The sequence below is a fragment of the Acanthochromis polyacanthus genome, chromosome 4, assembly GCF_021347895.1.
Source record: "Acanthochromis polyacanthus isolate Apoly-LR-REF ecotype Palm Island chromosome 4, KAUST_Apoly_ChrSc, whole genome shotgun sequence".
NCBI lineage: Eukaryota > Metazoa > Chordata > Actinopteri > Pomacentridae > Acanthochromis > Acanthochromis polyacanthus.
Window position 1 is genome coordinate 32,031,011 of NC_067116.1, and position 26,594 is coordinate 32,057,604.

The 26,594-nt window shown below is 40.0% G+C and overlaps 2 protein-coding genes across 3 annotated transcripts; both read left to right on the forward strand.

Moving 5' to 3' along the window:
- The first annotated feature begins 1,080 nt into the window (after window positions 1-1,080).
- On the forward strand, window positions 1,081-8,596 carry gpr17 (G protein-coupled receptor 17). Its single transcript, XM_022199639.2, has 2 exons — window positions 1,081-1,500; window positions 4,555-8,596. The coding sequence occupies exon 2, from the start codon at window positions 4,563-4,565 to the stop codon at window positions 5,571-5,573; it is 1,011 nt and encodes a 336-aa protein (XP_022055331.1). The 5' UTR covers window positions 1,081-1,500; window positions 4,555-4,562; the 3' UTR covers window positions 5,574-8,596.
- Window positions 8,597-8,700: 104 nt separating this feature from the next.
- inpp5d (inositol polyphosphate-5-phosphatase D) lies at window positions 8,701-26,222 on the forward strand. Of its 2 annotated transcripts, XM_022199638.2 has the most exons (27): window positions 8,701-9,223; window positions 9,675-9,738; window positions 13,821-13,956; window positions 14,051-14,174; window positions 15,114-15,254; window positions 15,338-15,428; window positions 15,517-15,594; window positions 15,681-15,758; window positions 15,861-15,984; window positions 16,992-17,095; window positions 17,191-17,293; window positions 17,385-17,581; window positions 17,663-17,780; window positions 17,866-17,962; window positions 19,593-19,731; window positions 19,979-20,087; window positions 20,258-20,346; window positions 20,669-20,750; window positions 21,044-21,133; window positions 21,216-21,326; window positions 21,403-21,482; window positions 21,565-21,652; window positions 21,738-21,884; window positions 23,576-23,639; window positions 23,727-23,924; window positions 24,323-24,738; window positions 24,830-26,222. In XM_022199638.2, the coding sequence occupies exons 1-27, from the start codon at window positions 9,084-9,086 to the stop codon at window positions 24,859-24,861; spliced, it is 3,240 nt and encodes a 1,079-aa protein (XP_022055330.1). In that variant the 5' UTR covers window positions 8,701-9,083; the 3' UTR covers window positions 24,862-26,222. The 2 variants fall into 2 exon arrangements, with proteins under 2 accessions (XP_022055330.1, XP_022055329.1); XM_022199637.2 differs by having other exon boundaries at window positions 24,323-26,222.
- Window positions 26,223-26,594: the final 372 nt, after the last annotated feature.

A 26,594-nucleotide genomic window follows, 5' to 3' on the forward strand; every position in this document is an offset into this window, starting at 1 on the left:
CAAAAAACGGACACAACACGGTTTACGCTAACAGAGTATCCTTCAGTGAGATATTAGCGCTTTATTTAAGTAAAAAATGTGATTTAACTTCCTATACCATTGTTAGCTGCTTGTTTATTTAAACCCGACATCTTATTGATTAATGTGTGCTAACTTTGCACAGAAGAGATAATTTTGGGACAGCACTTTTCAACAACCCCGCAGCTCCTTAAAAAATCTGCCAGACAAGTACAAACAGAAATTAGCCGTCTAGAACAGGAATTTTGTTAGCACTGCATTAGTGATGACAATCTGGGGATATTTGCTCTAATGCACTCTTGTTTGTTTACATGTCTGAGGCTGACTTTCTGCAAAATTCAACAGCTAATAAAATGGTGGCACTGTCCTTTATAATAAAAGCGTCTATTTTTCTGTGGCTGCAGAAACTTTTTCTAGTTTGACTGAACCCTCACAGCAGTGAGAGAAATTATAGATTTACGATAGTGAGCACTTACACAAAGAAATGTTTTTGCTTCAGGGTTACAAGATGCACAACAGACACAGTGGAGAAGATGAACAAAAGTGAGGGGCCGCTCCAATTAGCAGTTGGCAGTATATTAATGGGGGTAGTGGTGTCAAAGCTTCTCCACAGATAGTGGCTTCATTCATGTCTACAGAATACCATTTGCATATCGATGATACAGAGGAGAGAAAGGGCCGATGTGTCTGACACACAGCTGTGAACTCCAGCGTATGAAAGAAATATTATCCCCCCTCAGCCAGTGGGTCTTCTCTCCACATCTGTCCGATGGCTATGTGACTGATTATTTTAGGCATTCCAATTCAAGATGCCCCTAGGAGGCAAGACAGCAACAAGGGCCTCTGTTTCCTCTAAGCGTCCCCTCCTCCCCGCTCTTTTTTTCTTGCTCTCCTATAGGGCTTGGGGCCCTCTTTAGAACTTAACAGAACATTAACAAAAGATCATCTCTGAGACTTTAGTCATAAACTTCTCTATTAACAACACAGTCCATCTTCTATCTATCAGTGGGGGGGTGGGAGTTCATGGTGAAGCCACTCGGTGCACCGCTAGGCCTGGTTTCCATGGAGTCATACCCGGCGACTCGCTGCGACTGAGGCACGCCATTCTTCTTCCCGCTGCTAAAATGTGGCGCTTATTCTGACTCAGGCTATTGTGGAGCGCACAAGTGGCTCTCTGAGGAGAAGGGGATGGAGAGAGAAAGGGTGGGGTCAGGGTTCAAACGAAAGGCTCCCATCGGGACTCCCTTTCTGTTATCAAATTTGTTGAGACACAAAAAGCGCTACAGTCTCATTCCCAAGAACATCTTGAGGGAGAGAAGAGGGGGTCATAGGACGAAGTTCTTTGTGTCAGAGCGCCAGATCCTCCACACAACGGCGGACGAACTGCCTGTCTTCATTTTGCTTCACATCCCTGATCCTGCACTGACTGCTGACCACGTTGTCTTTGAGCAAACCTTTGTCCTTTTCTCCTCAGGAACTCTGGTAAGCCTTCTTTACATTGGATTATTTTATTTATGGTAACTTGGAAGTCATGCATGTGGGTGCAAAGATGCACATAGCTGAGCAAATGATTGCATTCTCAGTAGAGCTATCAGGTTGTAGTTAAAATTTATCAGGCAAATTTCTTTTTTTAGTACTTTAGTGTTTTATACCTCTGAACAGCTTGGTATTTTGCCGATTTTTTTTTTTTTAAAGAAATAATGGCAATCTTTCATCAGCTTTTCAGGCTAAATGGCACAAATTTCTCATTTACTTTATCCCAGATTGCAAACATTACAGCTGTCAGTGTTTAGCCACAGGATGCTCAGCCTCCTCTTCACGCCTCCACAGATCTGCTTAACCAGATCACTGTGATCAAGGCGTATTTCAGAATTGTCTCTCTCCAGGATTATCCCTCAGATCTGTATTTATGGAAGCTTTTCCATTCAGATGCTCTGCTCCTGGTTTGTTATCCTTGCTGGGGCTGCAACCAATCTTTCTTCAGGGCTCCTGAATACTTTGAGTCTGAGCCTTGGCTGAGAAATACCCATGTGGGTCCCACAAGGCTCAGTGAAAAGAGCCACGCTGCTACATGTGGCTGGTTTCAAATGGACTCAAAGTCTGGCCAGTGAGCTGGCGATGCAGAGATTGAACCCAGTTAGACAAAAAAGGACTTTGTTTTTATTGTGCAGTGTTATTTAATCTCATTTCAGGGCTTGGTGAGCTGTCTGCATGGTGCTTTTATGATCCTCCCTTCAGCTATAGAAACATCTGCTGGATGACAAGATCATTCCACATACACGCTATAATATTGGTGTTGGATCCACCACTGACACCATCATTAAAGTAAAAAAAAGAAGCCTGGCCTTGGATTAATTAATGTCAGACTTTGCTGTTCATGACCCAGCTAATGCTTGTGTTTAGATGTCAAGCTGAAGCAACAAAAAAGAACAGATAAATACAGAAAAAAAGGAGTGGACAGTTGTTGCTTGCCAGATTCGGACGGAAGAGTGGGTGGTCATCTTTAAGGTGTGTCTAAATACATGGAAACAATGTGCAATCCTGGGAAGACTGGAAAATATATTTGTCTGTATCATTCCTGGGAAAGCGAGACAATCAGTATTTGTATTCAAAGATAGATCTTTTTCAAAAAGTATTGGGCTCTTGCCAGGCATACAGTTATTTATCTTTTCAGAATTGTAATAATTACAATAATAGCATGACAGTATTGACATGTCATAGTTTTTCCATTAAAATGGAATGGTATAAAAGTGATTTAGAACCACAAACCATGTCAATAATGTATGAAATAAATAATCCAAAACACCTTGAAGGAGTACTTGGAACAATTCATATCATCTTGATTCTGAATTTGAAATAGTTTCCCCAAAAACAGTGGTTTATCTGATGTATCCCAACAGGTCTTTCAGATTGAACATGACATTTCTCATGTTAAAATGCACTTATTTGAACCTTGTAAAATTGGATCTAATTTTACGCTTATTTATGTAAAAGTTGATATTTTTAAAATATATTTCCATCCAGTTGAACTGTCAGTGTTTAGGTCTGTTGGTCAGAGCTATTTATTGATTAGTTGAAGTGATACAGTTTAACCTAAATCATTTTATTTTAGCTTTCAGTTCAGCTGTTAGCTAACATTGTCAACTGGTGATTGAAACTTTTCCAACAGTTTATCCAATTTTCATCCAGCATTTTAATTTGTTAATTTACTGCTAGCTCATAAATTCAACTGTTAGCCATACTTTTAGCTATTAATTCTAAAGGTCTTAATTTCAGCTAGCTATTAAACTGTTTTTCCATTATGTTGAGCTAACGGTTTTAACTGTTAGCCACTTTAAGCTAAAAGTTTCAATTGTTTGTCCATACCATTATTTTAAGAGTTAGCCATCCAATCATTCAGTTTTTAACCATTACTTATGAATTTTAATAATTGATTATTCCTTTTCACTGTTTGGTTTTATTGTTTATCCTTTACTTTTAGTTAACTGTTACATTTTCTTCTTAAACTTGCTCAGTTTTGCTTAGTTTAGCACAAACAATGGACACAGGGGCAAGCCTGCCTACGAAATAGAAAATGAAAGCACCTGCTGGCACAACCTACCCACAACATGTCATTTTTATTCCACAGTTTAAGCTCATACGAATGAATGAATTAAACAAATTAGATATAAAGTGATATTTAACTTGCATTAGCATGAATTAGAGGTGGATTGTTACTCTGCTGAGCTAACTTATTGTTTGCTTAAATTTAGGATATAAACGTAGTATCAGTTTTCTCATATAACTAATATCAACAAAGCAAAAAAAATGCATTTACTAAAATCTCAAATTCATTTTATTCAAGTGATAAAAATAACAGCCATACATTCAGTCTTCATTGCTTCTGTGCTAGCATTAGTTTAAAATTCTCTGCAGGTACTATCTATGATTTTATTATTTATCATTCTGAGTTTAAAACTATGCTAGTTGCACAATGTTGTCTTGTCCACATATGTGTACCTTTGACAGCTACAGCGTAATGTCATACATGCTTCATAGAGTTTGCCATTGAATGTAGAAGAAACAGTTGTTGCTGGTTAATCCGGCTGCAGGCTAGTTATTCTGCAGAGAGAAGATCTGAAGGCTGTCTGGCTTCCTGGGCTTTGTAGAGGAAGTCTAATTAGTACTTGTAGTGGTCAAAATGCAGGAATTACATCCTCTGAGGGCATTTGCACATTAACCAGGGACACTGATGTCCATTGTTACCTTGTGAAACTGGCACTGTGACAAAACTCTCCCTGACTGTTGTCTTGTATTAGGACAAGGGGTTGGGCTGACATGGTTTCCTGTCACTGGGGTAGTTTGCTGTCTGAATACTAACAATGAACTATGTTTTGTTGTTGTTGTTGTTGTTTTTAAAATGAAACATACTTGATTTAAATGCAGGTCAGGAAGCAGACCTGATCTGTGCCCTGCAATGTAAAAATCCTTCCTGTTACTTGATTAAAATAAAATATTGCTTTTAAGATAAATTTGTACCAATTTCTGTCTCTTCAGCTACCAAAATGGAGTCAGCTACAGTGGAGCTGCTGTCTAACCAGACATCTGAGAGCTGTCCACCACTGGAGACAACGATTGAGAATCAGGTGTTTGGATGGTTCTACATCGTGGTTTTCATCCTGGCGTTGAGCGGGAACAGCTTGGCTCTCTGGATCTTCTCTCAACAGCGTGGGACATCTTCTCCAGCTAATGTCTTCTTGATTCATCTGGCTGTGGCTGACTTATCGTATGTGATCATCCTCCCACTCAGAGCCATCTACCACTTCACTGGAGGCCACTGGCCTTTTGGCGAGGTGCCCTGCAGAGTGGTGGGCTTCTTATTCTATGTCAACATGTATGCCAGCCTGTACTTCCTGGCCTGTGTGGCGGGGGATCGCTACCTGGCTGTAGTTCATGCGGTGAGGTCACTGAAGGTCCGTCGCAGTCGTTACGCTCACATCATCAGCTTCTGTCTGTGGGTCCTGGTTACCGTCTCCATGGCGCCGCTGCTCGTCACCCATCAGACCGCAGAGATGGACAACATGACAGTGTGTATGCAGCTGTATAGAGAGAAGGCCTCACGCAAAGCACTGATCTCGCTGGCTGTGGCCTTCACGCCGCCTTTCCTCGCAACTCTGTCCTGTTACTTTCTCATCATCCACAGCCTGCATCGGGGCTCCAGACTGGAACCAGCCCTGAAGCTGAGGGCGCTGCGCACCATCGGCCTGGTCATGCTCATCTACGTGGTCTGTTTCCTGCCTTACCACATGAGCAGAGCCACCTTCATCCTGGGCTACAACCACCCTGACAACTCCTGCGAAACACGAAGAGGCCTGAGTCTGGCCAACCGCCTCACCTCCTCCCTCACTTGCCTGAACGGCGCCATGGACCCGCTGGTTTACCTGTTTGGCGCGGAGAAATTTCGCGGCACGCTGAGACGACTGTTCTGTAAAGATAAGGGAGGCATGTCTGGAGCCACCAGTGGAGAGTTGAAGGGAACACATGAGAGCTCCGTGAGCGCAAAGTCTGAGTTCTGAGGAAGAAGGATTCAAACTGGATCTACTATCTACTATCTGTGTGACTAAATGGCTTTCCAATACAACCAGCTTTGGTCTGACCATGTAATGACTGTTGCCTTTGCCTGAGTAAAAGCTCACTTTGAAATTAAGCCTTAGTTCCAGCATACACCCTATTCACTGAACATCATTTATGTGAGCAAAGGAACATGTCTAAAATCCAACAAACTGTGTCGTCACACGGCTGCATGTTTAATCATTTAGAAAGAATGATGCTCATGGTTTAAAAATGACATGGTACTTAAGGACCAAATCAAAAATATTTAGCTATAACTATAGTGCTGTCATCAGACAACTAAGTGGAAGGTTTGAGGCTCCTTCCATGTTTTATTCACGCTTCTGAAATGCCACTGCCATCCCCATCACATTTTTAACATTGTGGGTTCTTACATTGTGGGTTCTTCCCATTCAAGGTCTTTATTAGTCTCTTTGGTTTCATGGAACCCACACCTGACCAAAATCTATTAAGTCTAATCTGATTGGATCTCAGGTTTGTTTGCCAATATGTTCAATTCTCAAGAGAACCCAAATCAACCGAAGTGGTATCATCTTTTTTCATTCAAACAGGTCATGTCATTGATGCGGCAGGTGGAAAAACAACTTCTTTTTAAATATAACTTTGCCTGTTAAACATAAAGTAACTATTTAAGTGTCTCTGACTTAACATTATTTCACAATATTCTTATTATATTGCTGTTCTTTACCATTGCAGCTGCTCATCAGTTGATCTGATTCTTTGTTATTGTTCATTATCTGTTTAGAATGACTGCATTTCGATTGGGTCTAATTATTATAAAATTTATCTGACTAGCTGTGCTCACAGTCAATGAGTGCATGTCAGGTTTGGGTAGGATTTCCACTGTTCACATCCAGAAATGTTGACTTAATGTATCCTCACGGACAAAGTCTCCTTATCTGCCAAATTGCAAAAAAAGTTTGTCTAAAAAGCTCAGAGACTCAAATATAAAACTCTCAAACCTGAGCACATTTTAATGCTGGGCAGCTACTACTGGTTCTAGGTGCAACCTGCTGCCATCAACAGTCTTCATCCTAAGAAAAGGTTTCTTGGTCTAAAAAATAACAACAATCTTGTTTGAGATAAAGGAAATTGCTCATGCAGCAATATATTTAAACTGCCTTTACTGTTTGCTGGGGAGGGGAGGTGTGTCAAACACCAAAAGACTGAGCAAACATGTACATAGTCAACTTGTAATATATTTTTCCTATTGCTGTTTTGTATTATAAGCCAAATATGATGAAAACTCATTAGTTATTATGAGTTTTATTGCTTTTTTTTCCCAATCTAAGGTGCATTTACCATTGCTAGCAGCATTGCTTTGTCATCCAGTATAAAATATTTGCCATAAAATGACAGATATACTGTATGTAATTCTTAAAGAAACTGCGTACATTTGGTTCCATCATCATCAAGTGAAAGATTTTTTTATGGCCTACTACATGCAAAAAGTGTGCTTAGCACAAATTAGCACATGCTAGCATGCTAATATCACAAATGAAGTTGCTAAATATGCTCATGTTATACCTGTGAAACGTCAGTGTGTTGGCGGCATTGCATGTTAGCATACTGATATTAGCATTTAGCTTATGTGCGCAATGGAGCTGCGAGCGAAACTCTAGACTCCTGAGTTATATTTAAAGTCACACCTATTTGCTTTATATAATATTTTACTGCATTTACTGCATTTTTACTCTGGTGTTTGAATTCTGATTGTACAAATGTATCCATTTTATATAATGCCCTCAATTATTCCACAAAGTTGTATTGTTCATAGCATGTACACTACTTTCTGCTAAAAATCCCACATGATGGTAGAACACTTTTATAGATGTACAAATGACCGTTGTGCACTTCTACAGCTTACAGTGTTGAGGCAAAATGATGCTGAGTGGTAAATGTCCAAAATCTCAGACACCGATGAGCCGCACCATTAAAACCTCTGACAGGTGAAGTGAATATCGTTGGTTATGTCATTATCATGGCACCTGTCCATGGTTGGATGTATGAGGCAGCAAGTGAACAGTCAGTTTTTGAAGATGATGTGGTGGAAGCAGCGAAAATGAGGAGCTCATTTGGAGGCATGAGGGAGACCTGCACTAACTACAAGGTGGTTTTAATCTTGTGGCTGATCAGTGTATACAGGGATTCATGAATAAGTGAATGAGGACATAGCAATGACCTTTTAAAAAAAACTCCAGTTCATCAGTATTATGTTTACTTTGCTTGTGCTTGACAATTCTCATTGTAAATACTATATATTCTTCATTATCCAGCTTCTTAGTTCTTCTATGTATTTATATTGGACTACTGCATGACAAGCTCTTAACCATTGTTCTATTTTACTGGGAGTCAGTTTGACTAAATTGAAAAAAGCTTGTTCAAGTTCAACTTGTAAGTAACTGTTGCGTAATTCTCTTCAGTGAAAATGCTCCTTCTGCTCATTAAAACTGTACAAACGCTCCACCAGATTATATGACAACGACGGGCTCACATTTTGTTCCTTGTTTTCATTGATAACATTTGCTTGTCATTTCTGGTACATAAAAACTACATTAATTCGACATTTTAGTCGCGAAAGCAAAAGTATGATTTCACATCCTCCATGTCTGGGTCTTTGCCTCGCTAATCGTGAAAGTGGTAGAACTATTTCGAGCGCCGAGACAGAAACCTCCAAGGCTGCACTGACTTGTCACCGTGCAGTTCTCTTTTCGCATCATGTGACCATGTTGTGGTTTGTGAGCGGCTTATTTTTCTCCTCTTATTTCTGCAAGACTTCCTGTCCATCACATGAACATGGCAACCTATTCTAAAGTTGTTTCCTGAATGTATATATTTCAGAAACCACCCAAGCTCCCCTGATTCATATGAGAAGTATGAAAGTGTGTCAGTTACACTCAGGCCGGAGAGGGTGAATTTGAGTGCCTGTTTTGATGGTTTGAACATTAAAAAGGATATGAAAACCGAATGAAGCCTCCTGTATTGATAATTATCATTCAGCTCTTTCACTGTAACCAATACGAATCATCATGTTAGTTCCCCTTTCTCTTCTTTCAGCTCAGGTTTTTTTTACATAAACTGTCGTCTGAACAGCTCACAAGCAAGAGAAACTAAAGAGCTCAATATGTTGGTTAATCTTTACAGTAGTCTTACAAAGATTAAAGTCTGCATTTCCATTTTACAGCTGTGTGGATCTGTCACAGAGCAGCCAAGTGGAGGCCCTCCTCTCTGTAACTTCTCAAATGAGGAAGTTCACAGTCGAGCTAGTAGCAGCTTCCTTTTACAGCTTGTACACGCAGGGGATGAACAAGTGAAAGAAAGGACTCAAAAGTACGCATAGTGAGAAGATGAAAATAGCCACAAAGAAAAACTGAGTCTACGGAGGTTTGCTGCAATTTCTTTTTTAAAGACCAGATGCAAAACTCTTGAGCTCAGGCTCTTGGGTGAGAAACAGGATGCCAGGTTATCAGCCTTGGTACCATGGTAATATAACCCGATCCAAAGCCGAGGATCTACTTTCCAAAGCAGCGAGAGATGGAAGCTTCCTTATCCGGGACAGTGAGTCCATACAGGGAGCGTATGCCCTCTGCGTTTTGTAAGTTGCTTGTCTTTTACTATGTCTTTTACTATTCGCAATCGTAGCTTGCAGATGATTTTGATATGCTTTCGTACAGCTGATGGTGATTCATGTGCCTTCATAACATGCAAAATGAGCTGTAGATGATGACTAATGACACATCTGGCTGCTATACTGTATGTTTTGGATGTTAGGTGTGGGAAAATTAATTATGAGAATCATCATTTGTGCAAAAAAATTAAAAACCTAAGTTCCCCTTGCTGGATTCCACTGTATCATATCACATTTTTTTTTTGCACACTGCAACACAAGACTAGTTCCCCTTTTTTTGCATACCGTGCTGCCACAAAGCACCACCCTTTGCCCTCTGCAAGTCATTTTTCATTTAAAATGCGACCAGACAATGGCTAACTTATTTTTATGTAATATTATATTGACAGACATTTGCATTTTGTTGCTTTGATCACAGATTCCAGAACTGTGTGTACACATACAGAATCCTGCCAAATGAGGACAAGAAGCTTTCTGTCCAGGTAGGTAGACAGTGTGACATGAGCTCCCATTGTTTTCGATCCAATATCACAGGAGTTATCGTAATGATTATAATTTTAGTAATGTGACATTTTAAGAGCAAGGATTTACAAAGTGGACAAATAAAAAGTTTAAGTTAAAACAAGACAGGTGCAAGGCTCCAGCCTCATTCATACAGCACATTTAAAGCAGCTGCTGAGCCAAGATGCTTTCCAGTAGACAAAAAAAAAGATTTATGTTACAAATTTACCTTATATCTTCAAATATTAAGGCTATGACCTTGCAGTATTATTTATTTTGCAAATTTGCATGACTAATTTAAATATTAAGGTTAAGACCTACAATATTATTGTGATGATCAAAGGATATTTTTGCTCATAATATCAAAAATAAATGCTGGTTCACAAATATTGTTAATGCAGCTGTGCATTTGTAACATATTTATACTTGTAATAACCATTCACCACTGACCTAGCATGAAATTTCTCAACAATGATAGCATAGACAGGTTGCAGTGACCATTTTTGCAGATGTTTGTGGTACCTAAGGATTTGTTTCCTTTTTTAGTTTTATTTAAATAGATAATTTCACACTTTAAGTCAGCTTAGAGCACTAAGCTGGGTACCGTATTGTTAATTGGGGGAGTCAGAGAACCCAGATGCAGGCACAGAAACAGATAAACTGGTTTTAGTAGAATAAAGGAATTTTATTTAGAAAGAACAGCAACCTAGGGATACAAACTAGGGAGGAACTAGGAACAAGCAGGGATGAAGGGCTGAAAGCTGACAATACCCGGGGGAAACAAGCAAGACTACCAAAATCAACAACAACGGGGAAATCTAAGTAAACCACAAATGAATAGACTAAACTAATCCAACAAAACTGGGTACCTAGAACGGGAAGGAACTAAACTGAAGGGGCTGGTAAGCAGGCTCAGGGAATCTGGGAAATGGTGGAACACAAAACAAAGTTTCAACAGGTTGGAGACAAAATAGGAAGTGGTGGGAATCCAAACGGGGAACGTAAGTCCAGGTGGGGAAATGAACAAGAACCGGCGGGAGTACAGGGGCAGAGTCCATGAAGCGTGGTGGTCAGGGAGATGACACAGAATATGAGAGAGTGAGTGACTGAGCTGGGTTTATATAGTGGAGGTGTAACTGAAGACAGGTGAGGTAAATGGGCTGATCAGCTAAGTGAAATGAGCTGATTCACATAGCTGTAATCAGAGGAGTGCAGGCAGGTGAGTGAGAGTGAGACAGGCAGAAAGACAGAAACCAACAGATGCAGACAGAAGGAATCAGAGGTACAAGACAAGGAAAGAGAGATGACATGGGACGAGTGAAGGAGAGATATAGGGGAGAGAGCCCAGAGAGAGTGAAAATAGGGAGTGACGTATGGCAGACAGGAAGAAGGAGGAAGGAGGACGGAGAAGAACAGGAGCAGGGACCATAACATAGTGTTACAATGTAGAGAGAAACCCAACAAATCCAAACGGTTCCCTCTAAACACCTTGTTGGCAACACTGACAAATAAATAATATTCCATTTTGACAGAAAAAACTTTGGCAGAACCAGGCTCAGGGAGGGCAGCCATCTGTGTCGACCGGTCAGGTTGAGGTTAAAGGCAAGATAAGAAAGGAAAAGCAGTGAGAAACAGACAAAGCCTAATGAATTTGATGATTCTCTGTTTCATTTTTTTTCTGAAACGCCACAATGAGGGTATCCTTTTTTGTCTCCACGTTTTTTTTTTTAGTAGTTTGGTGTAAAATTTGATACATGTATTTATACGCTGCTCAGGATGAACTGCAGCGTGGTTTAAGATCAGTTATCTGTAAAATGAAAGCAGCCCCTTGACCTTATCTGTATTATTGTGCTTGCAAAGGTGATGCTAGCACACTTAGCCATAATGTCCAACATTATCTGCTAAACACATTTAGCTGAAAGTGTTGCTGCATCTTTGCAGAGTGTCACACAAGCTGCAGACTCAGTTTCATTTCTTTAATCTCATTTTCATCAAAGCTAAATTGAGCTAATATGATTACATGATGAGTGTCAGTAGAAACCAGTAATTAAACCACTGCACATAGACCTCAGATGGTCCAATTTTATGTATTTTTAAGTCACAAAGTGAAAAGAACAAGGAAATTGTAATGGATTTTTTGAAGGCAGCACAATATTGAAAAAACACTGACATTACGATAGTTTGTTTTTCTGCAATATATATTGTAGTATGAAATAGTTTGTTTTGTTGTTTTTAACCAGATGACCTAAATAACTCTATCTGCAGTGGCTTTATGGTGCTGCTTCAAATGGTGAAAGAAATTACATGAGTGTCCTCGTGTTGCAGCAACAAACGCAAGACGTTGCCGCCAGAGTGCCTGTTCGTCTCTGTAGCTGAAATATTTCCATATAACTGGTGTTGCATGGAACCTGCATGTCAATAACCTCCGTCTCTTCTAAATATGGTAAAATATAATAAAAATGTTAATAAAAACTAAGCTAGGAAGGGAATTATGTTTTACGAAATACGACATATAGTGCAGCCATATATTTTATTGCTCAGATGACTTTATCTGACTTTTTATCAGGTTTACTGCTAATAACTTTTCTGTCTAATACTGGTCAATTAATATCACAGCACAAATTAAATATTAGCATTACATTATGCATTACGGGAATTTCCACCATTTTTCACGTTTCTTACTATAAATCAAATATCTATTCCGTCTGTTACATTTCTGTGTACGTAGTATAAGTCATGTAGCAACATTTTTGCCTGCTTTCTACGTTGTCTGTTTGGTTTGAGGGGGCGTCCCCATTCACCTTCCTAGTGGGGAACTTCTTTTTCTGATCTGGCTGGCAGGACACATGCACTTCTAATTTTAAAGCCTCCGAAAGTTTGAAACTTGCAATAGTGAGGGTGCAAATTTATCTATTAAACCCAAGCTGTGGTTTTAATATTAACTGGCATTCATAATTTTATAGAATACAGATTTAGTGTGGGCATAGGTGTAAAAAAGAATCATTGTGCAAATGCCTACTTTGTGTTTTGTATTCAGCTGAGACTGAAGGGCCCTGCCATATTTGAACTGGAGCCGTAAACCGAAGAAGCTGCAGTAATTCAGTGGCAGCAATGAAAGCAAGAATGACTTCAATCTGCACATCAGCTCATGTTATATTGGTCTGACATTTTGCCGTTGTCACCTTTGCCATTCAACTGAGTAAAGATAAGAAGCACGTCGAGCTTTCTTAATAGAAAGATATAATGGGGTTTCATCAGCGTATTGTTTAAGATAAAAACTAATAAGAAATGAAATTGGTTTGGGAGGACTCGACAATTATGAAAACATTTTATATGCAAACCTGTGGCCTAAAATGGAAACTTTCAGTGGTGAAAATGTGCTGACTACTGGAGCGTGAATGGGTTCTTTGGTATTGAGTTCCAGCATTTTAGATTTGTGTGATACTACAGCTAGTGTTTTTGCACAGAAGAGGGTGGGATAGTTTAATCTAGAAGGTAGTGCATGCAAGTTTGTGTGTATTACTTACTATAATGAGGCTATTTAATAAAAACGTATACCTAATAATAATTTATTCTTGTGCTCATGCATCTGGTGCTATGGTGACTGCTGGTTTAAAGAACTTGCACCTCTTTGTTTCAAGTATAGCACCAAAAACAGCTGTATTGGCAAGTTGGGTCACTTTTATTCTAATGGTTCAATAGCTACAAGTTTCACAGCAAAAGTTTCAAATCAGTGAAACAGATTAAATTTGTTGATAAAAATGATAAAACACTAAAAGGAGAACATCAGCAGTCATATGTTCTTTAAAATTGAATAACCAAAGAAGCAACTTAATAAAAAACACTAAAGAGCTGCTTTGGAAAAAAAAAAACCAGACATATCTACGTCTGACATCATGTAGGAAGTAACCCTGAAAAGTTGTGTTACTTGATTTAGTAACAAAAGATCAAAAAAACCCTTTCAGAACAATAGGAAAACATGACATTTCAGCTTTGTTTTGGGGGTTTTATGTGCCTTAAGGGATGTGACAAAAAGATGTTTCTGCTGTCATGTGCTCTGCAGGCCTCTGAAGGAGTTCCCATTAGGTTCTTTGCGATGCTGCCTGAGCTGGTGGAGGCGTACTACAGCCCCAACATGGGTCTGGTCACACATCTGCAGTACTCAGTCCAGAGGGAGGAGGAGGTAGACGAGGAGCCAGGTCAGAAACCTTCACTATATCTGTTTAGGAGAAAATGCAGTGTGTTGCCTGTTTTTTAAAAAAACTGAACATTCTTTTTGCTTTTGTTCTGCAGAGAGTCTTCCACCGCAACTTCCACCCAGGCACTTCCCAGCCGACGACTCCAAAGCTTCTGAACAGCCGTGCAAGTCCTTATCAGACACCTACCTGATGAGGCTGCAGCATTTAGACCTATCCACGTACGGTTACAGCAGCTTAGCAAATTTTTTGCATTTGCTGTCCACATTCCAATTGCACAGCAAGTTGTAAGATAAGATAAGGAACCAAAAATCTGGTCAGTTCACGTGTTGTTTAGAAAAAGGCCATGTTATTTTTTTTTAAACACTAAAATTAGATAATTTATCATAGTAAGTCATGTTTGCAACAGTTAATGAATTTTCTCTTAGGAAAATTAACTAAATATTGGTTTATAATCATGATTGTTCATGAACATCGCTTTTTTTTCTACATGTCTCAAGTGCAACTGAGAATCCATGTTTGACTCAGCTGTGACCAACAGTTAAATGATGACGATTCTGTAAGTTTGTGGCTGAACTGAGGAGATATGATACAAGTATGGAAACAAATTACAGGGATTCAGAGGACAGTAAAACATTTGGTCAATAACATAAATGCAGCATGGCTCAAAAGCAGCACACAGTAAAGCCAGTTGGCAACAAGTTCTTGGAAGATACAACCAGTACTGTGAAATATGACTTCTGCTTTTCACACTACTCTGCTAGTGTGCAGAATAGTGTGGAAAAACACCTAGTTTGTAGAAGGTTGTAGAAATGTAAATAGTAAAGTATTGTAACTAGAGCCACAAATTTTTCCCAGTATTGGTAATACCTTCATGAAGATTTTTCAAAATTTCAAAACAAAACAAAACAAAACAAAACTAAGAAATCTAACTTTTTTCTTCTTTTTCATGATTTAATTGTAGCTTTGTTAAGCTGCACAAAACACATTTTTGAGTATTCTCTGCTTCTAGCCATATTTGTGATGTTTCCATAAAGGTACATGACTTTAAATTAGTGAAAAACGAGCCCACAGTGGGTAAAAATGTGACCGGAGCAAAGAAATATCCAGAAACTGCTTGGGGTTCAAAGGCTTAAAGTGCTCTTGTCTTGTATCTCCAGAATACCAGAGGACCATCAAGTCGCAATCCAGGAATACTTCAGGTCTTCAATCTGCTTGGATGCTGAACAGGCACAGAATGGCAATCCCAACCTGCCTGGACTCAGGAAGCTAATGATGACACTCTGCAAGAACCTCAACAGGTAGAGTTACCAGTTTACATCTCATATACCCTCTATCATGTCTGGGGTTGATTTGCCCATATTCTGATCTTTTTGTGTGGCAGTGAAATTTCCCACATCCTGCCAGCTCTGGAAGTCTTTCACAGAGCATTGGACCAGCAGCTCTGCACAGGGACTGGACAGTTTCCGAGACAAGTTGGTGCCACCACTGATCCTTTACACTATTACCAGCACACACACACAAAAATCCCTTCTGACCATGTGTTACTTTCTTTAATCCCAGATTTTTGTTGAGTCAGGTCCGTCTATATCATACCGTTTAGAGCAACTAACAAAACTTCTCGACTCAATAGAAGAGAAGGTAGAGTACTTTCTTTGCTTCACTATTTCTTGACATGCCAACAGATGACGCGAGATGATAAAGCACTTCTCTATTTCTGTTTTCAGGCTAAAAGTTCTGTCTTCGAGTCCGTTGGATATGAAGGAGGTCACAGGAAGTCTCTCATACCACTTGTTACATTTGAGGTACTTCTCCAAATTAGTTAACACTGCAGGGGAAAAAAAGACATGAGATCAAATGTCTGGAGGTTTGTGGTTTAGCTGATCAGTTTCCTCTTTTGCTGGCAGGTCAAGCAAGAATCTCTGGCCATTCCCACAAAGATGTTCCTGAAAGTAGATGTTGAAGGAGGGAAGCTCTACTTTAAGAAGTCGAAAGATGGGCCTGAAGACAAATACTTTGTGCACAATAAAAGTAAGAAGTCTGTAAACTTATTCCTTTTATTTTATCCACATTAGCAATTAAATTTCAGCAATAGATTATCAGTCAGTCTGTCCACCACTGGGTCCCTCTAACTGTTGGATGAATAGTCATGAAATTTGTTCATGATCCCCAGAGAATGAACCCTACTGACTTTAGTGACCCTTTGGCTTTTCTATTGATGCACCATTAGTTTGACATTTTTGACTCTTGGTAAAATGTCTTGACAACTACTGGATGGATTGCCATGAAACTTGGATAGCCAACTTAGATGCTCCTAGGCTTCATTACCACAGAAATACAAAGACCTTGTACTGCAGGCTCTGTGTTGGTCAAAACAGTATCTTTGTAGTATTTTATAGTATTCACTCTACAACTTATGGTGGTACTGTACTACATTCTATCTTAGCTGTAATGCTAATGGTATTAGCTACATCTCTCATAGTGTTTTGGAACAAACCTGGTAGTTATATCTGCACTCTGGTATTTTGCTAAAAGAACAGGATGTCTTTTTTGTCTGGTCTTAAAATGAGATGACTTATTTCCGGACTAAGAGGAGGCAACATTTTCAAATCTCTTTCAGATTCAGACTTCAGATGACACAATAGTGCCTCATTCATTTGAGTGGAAGCACTTAGTGGGGCATTCAGCAAAACTGTTTTCTAAGCTTTGGCCAGGAAATACCTGATATTCTGCATGCTTTTGCAAATTTGGGCTCAGAGAGCATGTGTATTTAACTGTGTATCAGTTGAGCCTGTAGAGAGCATACATGAACACGATTATATTCACTGTTATACAGTTGCTTCTTTTCCAACAATTGTCTGCTAAGAAAAAAGCTTTCCAGACCAGTGTGCATCAAGTAATAAACATGGAGGTTGGAGTAACAGGGTTTCGCTGCACAGCCTCAAAGAACTGCTGTACTTTACTGCCTTACAGAGCTGTTAACATGGCTGTAGACTCTTAGTCATGTTAACATTGTTAATGCTGGGATTATTCTTCAGTCCTGCAGTTGGTGAAATCCCAAAAGAATGCCAAACTTGTCGTCGTGGTAGAAACAGAGAAAGAGAAGATTTTGCGTAAAGAGTTTGTGTTTGATGATGCAAAGGTAATTATCTTCAGCAGTCCAATGTCTTTCTCTGACAGACATCTTCTTCTGTCCTCAGTAATGTACAGTTTGTAAGATTTTTTCTTTCACTCCAGAAACGAGAGGGTTTCTGTCAGCTGCTTCAACAAATGAAGAACAAACACTCAGAAAAGCCTGAACCGGACATGATCACAGTGTTTGTTGGCACCTGGAACATGGGTAACATTTAGAATCGCACAATCTCTGCATGAAAAAATTGAGATTGATTGCTGACAATAAAAATAAAAAAACTGATCCACAAACCCCACAGGAAACGCTGGTCCTCCCCACAACATCAACTCCTGGTTTCAGTGTAAGGGCCAAGGGAAGACACAAGATGACACAGCAGATCACATCCCACATGATTTCTACGTCATCGGGACTCAGGAGGATCCTCTGGGTGAGAGGGAGTGGGCCGAAACAGTGAAAGGTGTCCTGAGGAACATCACAAACATTAGCTTTAAACAAGTGAGTGACTTTGACTAACACAATAACTTTCAGTTTGAATGCTGCTGTAGAGCAATAATGAATCCAACTCTGACCATCCAGGTGGCGATTAACACGCTGTGGAATATTCGGATCGTGGTTTTGGCCAAACCTGAGCATGAAAACAGGATCTCCCATGTTTTCACAGACAGTGTGAAAACAGGAATTGCCAACACTTTGGGTGAGCAGTTCTTCATAAAACCTTTAATGTCTGTAAGAAACTGAACGACTACTCATTAGTGCTCACTGTGATGTTTGATTTGCAGGCAACAAGGGAGCAGTGGGCATCTCCTTCATGTTCAATGGTACATCTTTTGGGTTTGTCAACAGTCACCTGACATCTGGAAGTGAGAAAAAGCTGAGGTGAGCTGCAGGTTACAGAATTAACATCACCTTTAAATGAATGAATTAAAGGAGTCAATATGTCCACTACTGGATACTTTATGTCTTTTATGTATGAATATAACCAAATTTGTAATTTTCACTATTAAATGGGAGTTACACTGAACAGGCATAACATTATGACCACCTGAATAATATTGTGTTGGGACGTCTGGGGATGTCCTGTGGCCCTGAAATGGTGGCAGTGAATTCTGTGGGTCCTGTGGGTTGCAGGGTGGGACCTACCTAGATTAGCTTATCCTGGCACATCCCACAGATGCTCAGTAAGATCTGGATCTGGGGAGTGTGGAAACCTGGATGAACACCTTAGATCTGTTGTGTTCCCTGGGACACGCCTGAGCATTTTTTGCGGTGTGTGCATTATGCTGCTGAGGGTGACAACTGGCATCAAGGACTTCTGTTGCCATGGGAGGTAGGGGGTTGCTTGACCTGCAATGTTTAGATGGGTGGTACATGTCAGACATCAACATGAATGCCAGGACTCAAGGTTTCCCAGCAGAACTTTGCATTATAACAAAGTGATTGATGTTATTCCCTCCACTTGTCAGTGGACATAATTTTGTGTCTGATTGGTGTATATGTCCCACTCACTTCTCAAAACCTCAATTTTGTCAACTCACATGGGTCACTTTCAGTGTTTGGTGAATACATAGCAGTAAGCTTTAAGAATAAGTGAACTTTTTATTTCCTTGACATTACATCTTAGGGTACATACAGACTCAATAGCCACTACAGCCATTACATACATTCACACTAATCACAGTCCACTAGGGAATGTCTGAGTACAGTACTCAGTAGATACTCTGATCTGATCAACGAAAATGCTGGGCAGCACATACATTCCACTTTGCAGTGTAACATCTATTGCTTGAACTGTATGCAGAGCTCTGCAGACACTTTTGAGGAGAAAAACGCACCTCTTTGTGGGCGTGACGCTGACCAAATATAGTCAGAAATATAGGTAATTACATCAACAGTTAATAATTAGATGCTTTTTTTGGTCTGCATTTATTCTCATTGTTTAATTCCATGGAAGGGGTGTCAACACTTTATGAGATTAACGCATATTTTAGTCTTGCAGCCAAATATTTTGATGCTTTGTAGACATAAACGTCCGCTCATGGGCCACTTTATTAGGCATATATGTGAAATCTGAGGCAATCTGATATTTTATGAGGCTTGTACATTTTTACTTTTTGTTGATGCTGACAGATATTGCACTTTTCTTTTGCTTTTCTCATAATGTTTTAGCATTTTTCATTTTTGTGAAATTATACACCGTTTTCTTCACTGCATGGATTTGTGGATCACATAATCTACGAAGATAACTATTAATACACACTGAAAGTAATCTAAAAGTAAATCTGACTTTAAGTTGGAAAAGTTCATTGATATTACAGATTTAAAAATGAATTTACCATGTTTTTGTGCACCACTATAGAAAACATGACCAATTTCATTACAATGTGTCTTTTGTAATTGTCTGTTTTGAGAATGCTTCTGGAACCACACTACGTAAATGTTTTCTGGATCTATGTGTCCTTATCAATTAGATTTGATGTTTCTGCAATAATTCTTCTTGAATTTGCAGACGCAATCAAAACTACACCAACATCCTGCGATTTTTGAATCTGGGTGATAAGAAGCTCAATCCGTTTGACATCACGCATCAGTTTACTCACCTCTTCTGGCTTGGAGATCTGAACTACCGAGTTGAATTCCCATCCACAGTGAGTTGTACAGAACGTTCACTGTAAATATTCGTCATAATGACACAGCTATTTGATCTGTGTCTGCTCTGTATATGTACATCTTATAGATGTTGTCTTGTCATTACATTTACTTCAGACATTAGAGATCTACCAGTGACGCACTTCAGTGGTAAATACAAGACTGTGGTGGTTGGCAGGTGTCTCAGCTCAGCTGTGAACCCTTTCTTCCAGGAAAGTCACCTCTGTACACTGTTTCCCTTGACAGGAAGCTGAGTACATTGTGACAAAGATCAAACAGCAGCAGTACCAGGAACTCCTCAGTAAAGACCAGCTCAGCATGGAGAGGAATGAGGAAAAGGTCTTCTTGCATTTTGGTGAGCTTTGCAGAATATTAATCTATACAGATTCACAGCAACAGATGGTGTAACTTTGATCTCCAGTGTGTGATTTTCTACATAAACTCTGTTCTGTTCATTGTCCTATGCACCTATCGATTGTCACCACATGTCAAAACTAAAGAAGCTGATTTTTATTTTGGTGGTAGATGAAGAGGAAATCACCTTCGCACCTACATACCGCTTTGAAAGAGACACGCGAGAGAAGTATGCCTACACAAAGGCCAAAGCCACTGGGGTAAGCTTGTGTTTAGTCAGATGTCTGATCCCTGTGTGGCTCCTGTTGAGCCTCACAGTGCCGAAACTATGAAGGTGGCTACACCAAAGAACACAAACCTCCATTGATCCACACAAGCAAGAATGCATGATGGTGTTTCTGCCAGAAGTTTCATGACTGACCCATCCAACCTCTGACATTACTCACAAATCTAAATAAAAAACCCATAATGGCTCAAGTCAGACTCCCAACATTTCAGATTTTTTTTAGTCTTCACATTGCTTTACAACTTACAATTCATACTTTCAGTATTAATGTTTGTGTGATGGATGTACCTCAACAGACAAAGTACAATTTGCCCTCATGGTGCGATCGCGTCCTGCGGAAGTCATATCCTCTGGTTCATGTTGTCTGCCAAGCATACGGTGAGTAATTCCATGTTAACCTTTACTTTACAAGTCCAGAATTCCTCAGTAATTATCTGAATATTAAAGCTAAGAATTCATTTTGATCTTCCAGATGAAGATCTAATAAACTGGTTCAAAGTTTGCCAATAGAGTGAATACATGTCATCAAATGGGCCATTTTTACGTTATTGTTTACTATATGAAGTCATATGTGTGATTTCTCAGTTTTAATGTCTTCAGTTCTGCTTTACATTGTAGAAAACAAAGAAAGACCCTCAAATGAATATTTGACTTAACTGTTTAACTTGCAGGTTGCACAAATGACATCATGACAAGTGACCACTCGCCCGTTTTTGCTTCGTTTGAAGTAGGCGTCGCCTCACAGTATGTCTCCAAACAAGGTATGATCGCCACTCAGCCTCACCATAGATGGTGTCTGCTCCAAAATTTGCAGTCTGATGTTTTCTCTTTTTAATTTTTCAGATCCGGACAGTGCACCTCAAGGTGGAATACAAATCATGAACTGTGTGGCCACGTTGTCGACAAAATCAAAGACCAAGTTCTTCATCGAATTCCACTCCAGCTGCTTAGAGAGTATGTTTTGTCTTTTTGACCACATCTCATTGGATTTTAAATGGGATCATATTAATAAAACAAATGTTTCCAACAGAGACAGTGAAGACATCAGAGGGAGAGAATGTAGAGCTCTCCGCTGGCTCCATAAAAGTTCGGTTTGGCAACCAAGTGCAGGTAAATGAAGTTGCAGATATCAGTGTAGAAAATTGCTTTGTTGTGGCATCATTGATTAACATTTATGGTTTGTCTTTTCAAGCTCACCCCCATCATCTCTGACCCTGAGTACCTGTTGGACCAACACATCCTCATCTGTGTGAAGTCCACAGACTGCGACGAGTCGTACGGTAATGAGCTCTTACATGCAGTTTATAATGCAGATTCCACTCAACTGAGCGATGCTTACAGTCTGCTGGTGTTTGTTTCCCAAAGGAGAAGGATGTGTGGCACTACGAGCCGCCCAGTTCTGCTACACCGAGTTTCAGATCACACTGACGCACCACGGAGAGAAGACAGGCACTTTGACAGGCGGTATCCAGTTACACACCTCTGAGGGGAAACCCACTGAGAAGTTATACGGTGAGGCTCAGCTCAGGACAGACTCACAGGATCTTGAAGCACCTGTTGTTATTTTCTTCCATAGCATTCAACGCTTGATAGTCGTATGACTAGGTAGTGTCACAACAGATGATTGTTTGGTGATATCAACACAAAGCCAGTACAGACTGCACCCTCCTACATCCATGCAAACACTGGCTGCGCCTGATTTGACGAATGCTTCACTCATGACTGCAATTCAAATTAGACAAACACGGCGGCTCATTTGGAAACATTTGCTTATGTCACAAAAATAGTTCACTGAAATGTGTTTCTGAGAGGGGAAATAAGCAGTGTAGGTACTAAATGTGGACATGGCTGATTTGCAAAGAATAGCCTTGACCTCAACTTTGTGCATATTAGGATCGGTCATTGTGGTGCTTTGTTTGTTGAAATGCATCGCGACAATATTAGAAAGCATTGCATGATTTCTTACACAGACAATAAACAGGAAGCGTATAAATGGCAGAGCCTGTGGATACGTATTGTTAGTAAAACTCATTCGGGAGCTCCCAGGTAGCTCAACTGGTTGAGCGGGTGACCCATAAACATGAGCTATAGTCCCCAACATAGTGGTCTTGGTTTGATTAAAACCCTTTGCTGCAGGTCTTTCACCATTCTTCTCCCTACTTTCCTTTCTGCCTCTTGACAAACCTAATACAGCCAACAAAAGGCCAAAAATATAACTTTTTTTTTAGAAAAAAATAAGCCCATTTATATTTTTATTCTTTGTAGGCTGGACTACTGTAATACACCCCATAATGGTCTCCCCAGTTTAACATTTTGATATTTACAACTCATTCAAAATGCTAAAACTCAAGGTAATGATAGGAGTGGATTTAAGCTCCTATTTATCCTCTGTAAGTCTCTCAATAGTTACAGATTTGTTTGCTGAATACAAATCTGCAGTGATTGGCCAATCAATGTGGCTCAGAGTTAAAACCAAACATGATTAAATTGCTTTTAGCTGTCCTGCTGCTTGACCTTATTATGTGAAGTGCCCTGAGTGGCCTTGTATTGTAAATTAGTGCTACATACAGTAAATAACATTTTTTTTTAAAAATTTTATATCCCTTATTAATCCCACGAGGGGAAATTCTGATTTTCGCATATCCCCCCATCTGGGGGGTCAGAGCGCAGGGTCAGCCGCGGTACAGTGGCCCTGGAGCACACACATTCACCCATTCACACACACATTCACACACTGATGGCGGGAGCAGCCATGCAAGGCGCTAACCACGCCCCATCAGGAGCAATTAGGGGGTAGTTGTCTTGACATGAGCACGACGGGCCAGGGGATCAAGCTGCAACCCTCCGGTTGCGAGACGGCCACTCTACCCACTGAGCTATGCCGCCCCAATGCCCCCCAATTTAATTAAATTTTTGCCCACTGCTGGAATCAGCTGTCCTTGGCACTTAAATACACCCACGTATAGCCATTTTGAAACCAAGTCGAGGACATATCATGAATGAAGTAAGCAGTCAACACTATGGATGAGTATTTCCACCTTGAAACTTCAGTTTACAAACAGTCTCAAGAACTCAGATTCAAACTTCCAGAGTTTCATAAACCTGAGGACCTATAGATAGAAAGAGATCATTTTTTGGAGACTTTGGATTGCCTTTGTGTATTAAATGTGTTTTAGAAATAAACTTGCCTTGTCCACCTTTAGATTTCATCAAAATCGAGAAGGATGACCCTGTTGCCTCAAAATGCAAAGGTGGAGACCCCAACAAGTAAGATATTTTTCACATTAATAGAAAAATATCTCAAACATGGAACCAGGGTGTGATTTATTTATTTTTCCTTCTTCTGGTTGACAGGATGTCCGTCACCCAGGCTCATGATATTTCTAACCCTAGTTACATGGGATTGTCGTATAGAAGTGGGAATGTGACCAATAATGGCTGGAGTTACAGCATGCCAAAAAGGACCCTCCCCAACGTCGGAGCAGGGTGCAAAGAGTCGAAGAAGGGTGGTTACGATGTGAGCACACGCAGTCCAACAGGGAAAAGTGCCACGTAAGTGCCCAATTAGAAGCGACTTCAGTTTTATTTCAGTGTTCAGGAAAACACCATTAGCTGATGTCTATCTTTACCAACTGATAGACTGCATAGAATAGAATAGAATAGAATAGAATAGCTTTATTGTCATCATACATGGGAGCATGACGAAAATATAAATAGCTGCCACTGGACGGTGCATTGAGAACAAGCTAAATTAACAACATTAGATAATAAAATCAAATGTACACATAAAACTATATTGAGAACTACAACATATGCAAAAAAGGCTAAATATATACAATACTGTGTGGGAACCGATAAAAAAACCAATAATGTAGAATAAATATGGACAGGGGATTGCACGTATGCAGCATTGGAACCATTAAAAGTGACATTGTGCATTGCTGTTGCAGAGGTGAAGATGAAAGGACATCAGAGATGTTTGACAATCCGCTGTATGGTTCAATGGGAAAATCCCACAGTCGGTGCAAGGACCAAGAGAAGGACCACCTCGCACCCCCAGATGCGCTATTTTCATCCTCCAAAGCAGCAGATGTAGACCCTGATCGGCCCCCGGTACCGACCCCACGCAACCGCTCCTTCACCTGCTCTGAGAACAAACCTCAGCCTCCAGCCCCCGTCAACCAGCATCTGTCAGCACAAAAGAAACCAGTGGTACCATCACGCTCGGAGGGCGGGATGGCACAAAACCGGCCTCCTCTGCCCATTAAGTCCCGGCCAGGTGTCCCGGAGCCCCAAACCCCCAAACCCAGAGACTACAGAGAAAGCTCTGAACTCCCGAGCAAACTCAGACCGCCGTCAAGACCTGGTCAGCCACACAAAGACCGTAAAGAAACGTCTTAATTTTAATATAATACATGTAGTGATGCAAACTCTTTCTTTTCCTTTTGTGCATCCAGAAGTTTCCAAGATGGGCCGTCCTGTGAAGTGAGATCAGGTTGCAGCGACGGTTGGCACTGACTGTACAACTTCCTGCATTTCTGGAAATAAAAGAATTAGATGATGAAACTGATTCCAGCTGGCAGTTGGTTGGTTTAGCTTAGCTTAGCATCCATAGAGTTTCCAGAGGTAACAAAATCCAACTACCACCTGCTAAAGCTCACAAACCCTTTTCAGACATGCACTCCTCTCCATTAACCAGACAGTGTCTTCGTATCTAAACAAGCGCCCTGTTCACTTCTCTGTAAAAGTTGTGTGGGGAAACCTGCTAGGTCAGATGCATAAATATTTCACTTTGAACGTGACACAAATGTGAACTTCATTCAGCTGCATTATTAGATAGACACACTCACAAGCAGTTTACTGCTAGGTATGCATCATGATTTGAGGAAGACTTCACATTTCAGCACCGATATTGGTACAAATTTTGTAAGCAATGACTTTAGACAAAAGTTAAGGAGGAGTTGTGATTATTTATGCATATGGAACAACACGAGTATCTTCATTAACTGCTTATTTATGCTGCTCATAAAGTAGCTGTTAGATTGTTATCACACATGGACAGAATTTTCATGTTTAGGGAATCATAAATACATTAGTTATACAGAAGTTATTTGGACAGTTCGATTGTCTGCAGTTAGTTTAGATTAAATCTTAAGTTTATGTTCCCATCATTATGCATTGTACATCCCTTGATGACTGTTAGGTCTTTCATGTATGACAAATATTGTTATGTGTCTCTCAGTCACCGTGGTGTTTGCCTTAACGAAGCTGAGGAACATCAACGTAAAACTGAGCTATGTTTCATATTTCATGTCAGAAGAGGGCTTGACAGACACAGAGCCAGGCTTTCTTGTTTCCAGACTTCATGCTAAGCTAAGCTAACTCTCTGCTGGCTGTGAAGAAAAACTGCTCGTCCAGCTAAGTCTGATGACATCAAAAACGTGAAAGGGCCTATATAGGGCTAACGGTTTCTCTCTGTTTCCAGCCCTCCTGCTAAGCTAAGCTAACTATCTGTCGGCTGCAGCTCCATATTAAACAGACAAGGTCCTCCTCTAATCTAACTCTTAGCAAGACATTGTTTGAGCCTCCATCCCAAAGTTAAGGAATATTCCTTTAAAGTTGCATAAACATTGGAGATACATTTTCGAGCTTCATTTGTGCTAAACTCGCATTATAGCATCAGATTTTAAGTTGAACTTTGTTTTTAAATAACTTAGATTTCATGTTGAGTTTACACTATAAAGTGTCCAATGAATGTTTTACCACACAGTATTATCTTGCACAGACACGTTTGCCTTCAAGACGTACAATAAATGCTGAATTAAAAATAAATCAAATATCAAAGCTTAATCTTTGTTATGGTACATTCTTTGCTGTGGAAGTTTCACAACTTCATGTCACTTGTGAAACTGAGATTAAATCCCACTTGAAGTCTGTTGTAGGAATTATGGAATACTGCAACACTGCAGTCATTTGCTTCCATCTGCTGCTGAATTCAAGAATTGCAGGCAGACAGTCACATCATCCAAGTACTGGAGTGGAGATAGATAGATAGATAGATAGATAGATAGATAGATAGATAGATAGATAGATAGACAGACAGACAGACAGACAGACGGATAGACGGATAGATGGATAGATGGATAGATTGATAGATTGCTGTTTCCTGCAGGGGGTGGGAGGTGTCCTCCATTATAGACAAAAGACATGTGGACAATAATC